The 7,320-nt window shown below is 44.0% G+C and overlaps 1 protein-coding gene across 1 annotated transcript; it reads left to right on the top strand.

Annotated features, from left to right (window-relative positions):
• Positions 1-6,159: 6,159 nt before the first annotated feature.
• On the top strand, positions 6,160-6,666 carry LOC145791897 (uncharacterized). Its single transcript, XM_082872356.1, has one exon. It carries the CDS (start codon positions 6,160-6,162, stop codon positions 6,664-6,666), a length of 507 nt encoding a protein of 168 aa, XP_082728482.1.
• The last annotated feature ends 654 nt before the right edge of the window (positions 6,667-7,320 follow it).

Here is a 7,320-nt window from a genome sequence, read left to right as displayed (position 1 = left end):
CCTAGGTCCTGATCCCTGGGATGCCGATCTCTAATGGGATGACTGCTTTTGTGCCATAAGCCATGGCAAAGGGGGATTCCCCTGTTGATCTTCTCGGCATAGTCCGATATGCCCAAAGTACGTTGGGCAATTCATCTACCCACTTTCCTTTTGCTGCCTGCAGCCTCTTCTTTATTCCATCCAAAATTACTTTGTTGGATGCTTCTGCTTGACCATTACTTTGGGAAAAACTTGGTGTTGAAAAGTAATTCTTGATCTTGAATTTCGCACAAAAGTTCTTGATGAGTTTGCTGTCAAACTGTGTTCCGTTGTCGGCAACTATTGCTCTTGGAATGCCAAATCTGGTGATGATGTTTCTCCATATAAAGTTCTTGACGTCCACATCTCGGATTTTGGCAAGAGGTTCTGCTTCTATCCACTTCGTAAAGTAATCTGTTGCCACCAGCAAGTATTTTCTCTGCCCAGTTGCCTGGGGAAGTTGGCCAACAAGATCCATGTCCCATTGGACAAACGGCCACGGGCTGGACACTAGGTTTAGGTCAGCAACTGGCTGATGTATCAAAGGTGCAAACTTTTGGCATTGTTCACACTTCTTCACGTAGGCTTCAGCATCCATTTGCATGTAGGGCCACCAATATCCCTGGGTAATGGCCATGTGGGCTAATGATCTGCCCCCAGCGTGGCTTCCACAAATTCCTTCATGAATTTCATATAGGAAATCTTCAACCTGCAAAGGGTGTACGCACCTTAAAAGGGGTCCAGTGAAGGATCTTCTGTAGAGGTGTCCATCTGCTGTCAAACAGAATCTTGCCGATTTCAATCTGACTTTGTGTGCCTCCTTATGATCTTCTGGCAGCTTTCCTTCTTCAGGAATGCAACAATTGCATCCATCCATCTTGGCCCCATGTCCACACACATTGCTTCCTGCTCTGTGCTCTCTGGTTCTATGCTCGGGCCCGACATATAGTCGATCATAATCGTTCTTGTTTTTCCAGTCTGTATTGAACTTGCCAGGTTAGCCAACGCGTCGGCGTGGGTGTTGTCATCTTGGCTAACTTGGAGTAGTCGGCAATTCTGAAATAGGGCTGCCAATCTGATGACCTCTTTTGCATATGCCGACATCCTTTCGTCCCTGGCTGCAAATTCACCTGTTGACTGGTTAACAATAAGTTGTGAATCACAAAAAACTATTACCTCATCTGCTTCTGCTGCTGCTGCCAGTTTTAGCCCTGCAATTAATGCTTCGTATTCCGCTTCATTGTTTGAGGCCTTGAACCCCAAACGGATGGACTGTTCTATTATTTCTCCATCTGGAGATATCAGCAGTACTCCTGCCCCCGCTCCTTGTCCGTTCGAACTTCCATCGATGAACAGTCTGAATGAATCGCCGATGTAGATGCTGCAGGGTCTGAGTTTTTCCTTTCTTTGCTCTTTTGCCTTAGGCTGGGATTCTTTTTGCTTGCTGGGACAATGTTCATCCTGGCTCAACGGAGCCCGATGTTCGATGGTTTCGGGTGTGAATTTTGCCACGAAGTCGGCCAAAACTTGGCCTTTAATTGTTGTTCTCGGCCTGAACTCTAGGTCATACTGGCCCAGGGCTACTGCCCATCTTGCTATCCTTCCTGTTAAGTCTCCTTGTTGCAACAAGGACTTCAGTGGGTGCTCTATTAGGACCACAATCTTGTGTGCCTGAAAGTAATGGTTCAACTTCTTTGAAGCCATTACTAAGGCTAGCATTAATTTCTCCAGTGGTAGATACCTTATTTCTACATCGGCCAAGGTTTTACTTACATAATAAACAGCCTTTTGCTCCCCTTTTTCTTCTCGAATTAGTACTGCACTGACTGCGTGTTCTGAAACTGCCAAGTACAAAAACAGTTCTTCCCCTAGTTCTGGATTGGAAAGAACCGGAGTTGTGGTCAAGTACTTCTTTAGGTCGGTTAAAGCGGCTTCGCATTCTTCTGTCCACAGAAAGTCCGTGGCTTTTTTCACCAAGTTGAAGAAGGGTCTGCATTTATCTGAGCTTCTGCTGATGAATCTGTTTAGGGCTGCGGCCCTTCCAGTAAGCATCTGAACCTGTTTTGCCGACGTTGGGCTCTTCAGCTTTAGGATGGCTTTGATTTGGTCTGGGCTGGCCTCAATGCCCTTTCTTGTTACCAGATACCCTAAAAACTTACCTGATCCAACTCCAAACGCGCACTTTGATGCGTTGAGTCGGAGCCGGTATGTTTTAAGTATATCAAAGACTTCTTTTAGGTCGGCAAGATGACCCTTAGATTCCTTGGTCTTCACGACCATGTCATCAATGTAGACTTCTACCGTTTTGCCAATCAGGTGCTTGAACATCTTTGTTACTAACCTTTGGTAAGTTGCTCCTGCGTTTTTCAACCCAAAAGGCATTACCTTGTAACAATACAAGCCTTTAGGGGTGATGAACGCGGTCTTCTCCTCGTCTGGAGGGTACATGGCAATCTGGTGGTACCCCCTGTATGCATCCAAAAAACTCATCATTTCGTGCCCTGAAGTTGCATCTACTAGCTGGTCAATCTTTGGCAGAAGAAAGCTGTCTTTGGGGCAGGCTTTGTTGAGGCTGGTAAAGTCTACATAGACCCTCCATTTTCCGTTCTTCTTTTTCACTACTACTGTGTTGGACAGCCATGTCGGGTAGTGAGCTTCTCGGATGTCCCTAGCCTCCAGAAGTTTGTCTACTTCTTCTTCTACTGCTTCAACGTGCATCAACGTCTGTCTTCTGGCTCGTTGAATCACAGGTTTTGCCGACCTGTCGACATTCAATCTGTGGCAAGTGACCTCGGGGTCAATGTCAGGCATTTCGTAAGGTGTCCAGGCGAACACCTCAATGTTGGCTCTCAAAAAATCTTCCAGTTCTCTTTCCTCTTCTTCGGCTAAGCTTGAACCGAGAAGAAAGAAGCGTTCTTCGTCGCCCTCCTGGACAAGGATTTTCTTTAGTGTCTCCTCACTCTTTTCGGTTGGCTCCTTGCCAACATCATCTAGGACCTCCATGTCCTCGTCTTCAATCTCTGCCTCTTTTGGCTCTCGAATGCTGCAAGTAGACTTCGTTGCTGCCATGGAGCAACTTTTTGCCTGCAGTTGATCTCCTCTGACTTCTTCAATCCCATGCTCTGTGGGGAACCATAGTAGTTGATGCAATGTTGAGGGAACTACCCCCATTGCATGCAACCATAGTCTTTCCAAGATGATGTTATATGGCGAGGGTGTGTCAATCACCATAAATTCTGTCTTGATCTTCTTAGTACCAGCTTGTACTTCCACGCTTGCTGCGCCCAGTGGCCAGGTCGGCGTTCCATTGAAGCCAACCATAGGGTTGCTGGATTGTTCCAGGTCGTCAGGATGAAGGCCCAGCTCCTTGTAACATCTAACGTACATAATGTCACAAGAGCTGCCTTGATCTATTAGGATACGTTTTACTTGGCATTCCCCAACCTGGAGGGATACTACTAAGGCATCATTATGCGGATGCTGGACCATCTCTAGGTCGGCTTCAATGAAGGTTATCATTGGTCCTTGGCATTCTTCAGGCCGAGGTCTTTTGTGTCCGACCTGGTTCACGTGCTGTAGGTGTTTTACTCTTTGGGTTTCTCCCCGAATGTCGCTTTCGTTCACCTTTGAGTGAATTACATTAACCACCCGTGGTCCTCCTGCCTGTGGTTGTTGTGCTGGGGGAGGTGGAGCTGCAGGTGCCTGAGGCAATCTTGCCTGTTCTTCTCTTGTCCTGGCCTCATCAATAAGGTCCCTCAAATGGCCTTGCCTTACCAAGTCTTCTAAGTGTGCTTTTAGGGCTCTGCAACCCTGAGTTGGGTGCCCTTCTTCATTGTGGTAAGCATAACGCCTACCAACGTTTCTTCCCATGAATTCCCCTGATGCTCTTGCTGGAGTTTTGAAATAGGATTGGTTTCGTATTTGATCCAAGACTTTATGGATAGCGATTCGGAACACCGTCGTCACTGCCTGTTTACCCTTTAATTTTGTTTCTTGTTTGGTCGGTTCGTTGTTACCTCGGCCTTGCTTCGGCGAGCCGTTTCCTTTCTCCTGCTTTATCTCTTTGTTTCCCGATGTATCTTCCTCGGCTCTGGCGTACTTCTCGATTCTTACCATGAGTTCTTCCATGCTTTTTGGCAGTGTTTTTGCCAAAGACTTCCGTAGTGGGCAGTCATCTTTCAGGCCGTTCTTGAAAGACACGACCGCCACTTCTTGGTTACATTCGGGTATTCGATTGAACACCTCGTAGTACCTCTTCGCGTAGGCCCTAAGTCCTTCTTCCTTGGTGATTCTTAAAGCCATCAAGGCGTCGACCCTCAAGGGCTGTAGTTTGTTCGTCACAAACCTGGCCACAAACATCTCAGCCAGGCCTTCCCACGTCTTTACGCTTCCCTTCAGTAGCTTATGGAACCAATCGGATGCAATTTCCCCAAAGGATGAGAGAAATACTTTGCAGAGCAACGGCTCGTTCCCACTGTATAACGCCATTGAGTTCAGGTATAGTCCAACATGAAAGTTGGGATCTGACTTACCATCATAAATTTGGAACCTCGGCATACTGAATCTCTTTGGTGCTTCAAATTTGTCCAGTTCCACCGAGAATGGTGTTCTCGGCTTAACTGGGGAAGTAACTTCGGCTTTAACGTTCTGCTGCCTCCTTTTGAGGTAATCCCTCAAGTCTTCTTTACTCCTACCTGGAGCTCGGCTATCTCTGGACTTCAATCTTTTTGGCACACTACTTTCGGCCTCGTGGTGGGCCCATTTCGACCTTTCTCCATGGGTTGTGTCAAAGCAGAGTGCTTGCCTTTGAACATGCCGATGTTCTTTGGGCTTTGGATCCTTCATGTGATGTGTCCTTCGGGACTCTTCTTGCCTCGGCTCCTTTCGTCCGACTTCCCTGGAAGGTCGGTGAGAGTGCCTTCCACTCCTAGTGTGCTGAGGGGCTTCGGGGATTGCTTTCCTTCCTCCCTTCTGGGTATTAATTGCTGGCATCGGCGTATCTTGCAGCGGGTATGGTGGCTGCATAACATTGTTCTGCATCATGAAGTTGACGACCGACTGAAGGTCTGCCAGCTTGTTTGCCAAGTCTTTTACTTCCTCATCCCTTCGTAGGCACCTATCCCTCCAAACCTGAAGGTTATCTTCGTTATAGTACTTGCTTTGGTCTGTCCTCTTTGAAGCGTCGCCCTCCTGGCCGACGTCTTTTTCTCCGTGGCCCTGGTCATGATTTTCTGTACTGTGGTTGTCTCCTTCAACGTCAAGGTCAATTGGTCTGCCACTCCCAGCAGGAGTGTCGCCCCCAATGTTTTCCCTCTGTCCGTTACTGGCCATCTATTCTTCTAAGCTTCCCACAGACGGCGCCAAATTGTGTGGGTGATTTTCCGACCACACTGCCCGCCTAGTAATCAGCTGGAGAGCACCGGCAGAATAGATGGCTTCAGTAAACCTGTAACACAAAGAAAAGGCTCCGGCGGTAGCTCTTCCACCCGGGGGCACTCCGACGATCAAGTCAGTATATCTCTCAAAGATAATCAAGTGCTAAACTCACAAGCTTGAGTATAAAACTGCATACCTTAGACCCACGGGGGTGCCTCTCTTTTATAGTTTACTCAATCCAAGTCCTACTAGAAGCCTGACTTCTATGGATTCCAATTTAGTACTTACTTTGGATTCCTCAAAAGATAAAGATAAACTCCCTAAAAGTTTTATCCTTATCTTAGCAAAGCCTTCTCTTTTCTCTAGGACTCTTGTTCCTTATCCGCTTATCTCGGATTCCGATATCTTCAGAGATAACCTCGGCCTAGCCAAGATAATCTCGGCACAACTACCACGACACGTGGCACGTCGGCTGACACGTCGGCGTCACCATGCCACGTGTTGGTACTCAGAAAATATATCCCTACACTTATTTAAAAATTTAGAGAAGATGGATGGGTTCCATTGTTGGAGAAAATTAAATTATTTTCTAATGATCATGGTATACAGATTCCTAATATGAGTTGTCCTTATAAAGGAGGCTGAGGTCGGTCTCATTCTGAAAGAGATCAACTCACCATGGAACATCATTTTCGAGTTGATATTTTTATGGTTACAGTTGATTCTCAGTTATAAGAATTAAACAATAGGTTTAAGGAAGATATAATGGAATTGCTTGTTCTTAGCTCAGCTTTGGATCCTAGGGATGGTTATAGATCATTCAAAATTGAGGATATTTGCAAACTTGCAAATAAATTTTATCCCATGAATTTCTCCGAGCAAGAAAAATTGCATTTTAAATATCAGTTGGAAAACTATAAACTTGATATTTCCATACTTCCCGAGTTTCAGAAGCTGTCAACCATTTCTGAGTTATGTCAATTGTTGGCAAAAACAAAAAAGTTGACAAGTCATCCTCTTATTGATAGATTGATCCGTCTTGTGTTGACTTTACTTGTTTCAACTGCTACATCAGAACGTACATTTTCAGCTATGAAACTCATTAAGTCTAAATTGCGCAATAGGATAGAAGATGGTTTTCTAGCTAGTTATTTGATTACGTACATTGAAAAAGACACTGATCGAGGGTTTGTTGTAGATTCTATCATCCATGCTTTTGATATTATGAAAGAGCATCGAGTTCAATTGAAGATGCCTAATTTTAGTACATAAATGAATGTAGAAATAATTACTACTTTTTGTAAGTGAATATGGGCAAAAAAATATTCTCAATTGTATAATCATCGTTTGGTACTCAACTATGTTGACAACGAATATATAGTTCAATATTTTATCGTAACATTATTGATTTTTTCCATATTAGTAGAAATTGGTATTGAACTTCAAATTTTATTTGTTAGAGGTTAAACGTACTTTGGCCCCCCCAAAGTCATAATCCTGGATCCGTCCCTGACCGAAAGTGATTTAATTATCACACAAACTAAAATTAAAATCACAAACACTACAAAAAAATTAAGATTTTAGAGACCAAAATTTAGGAATAAAATTATTTCGTAGGGACCAAATACTTTTATTTCGAAAAGTATTATTATATTTTTAGTAATGAAAATTGGACATTAGTAATAAATTATTATCCTTTTGGGTCCAAATTTTTTGTCTCAAAAAATAAACCATTGTGAGACCAAATTATTTTGTCCCTACAAGTTTATTTATTAGTTACATTTTCAAAATTTTGTCGCAAAAAGTCTGGTTTTGACTTTTCGAGACGACCTTTCAGCGAGTATTCTCATGACGATAGAAATTAGTCTCTAAATGCCTTTTATAACAAAATTTTCATTTTTAGAGATTAAAATATTTTGTCTTTAA

Source organism: Camellia sinensis, chromosome 5 (genome assembly GCF_055761805.1).
Source record: "Camellia sinensis isolate YWXY chromosome 5, ASM5576180v1, whole genome shotgun sequence".
NCBI classification, from domain to species: domain Eukaryota; kingdom Viridiplantae; phylum Streptophyta; class Magnoliopsida; order Ericales; family Theaceae; genus Camellia; species Camellia sinensis.
Note: the sequence above shows the minus strand (reverse complement) of the source record. Positions and strands in the feature narration are given on the sequence as shown.

What these genes read in the sequence shown, in the direction of transcription:
- LOC145791897 (XM_082872356.1), top strand. Translation starts at nt 6,160, where the DNA reads ATGGAATTGCTTGTTCTTAGCTCAGCTTTGGATCCTAGGGATGGTTAT.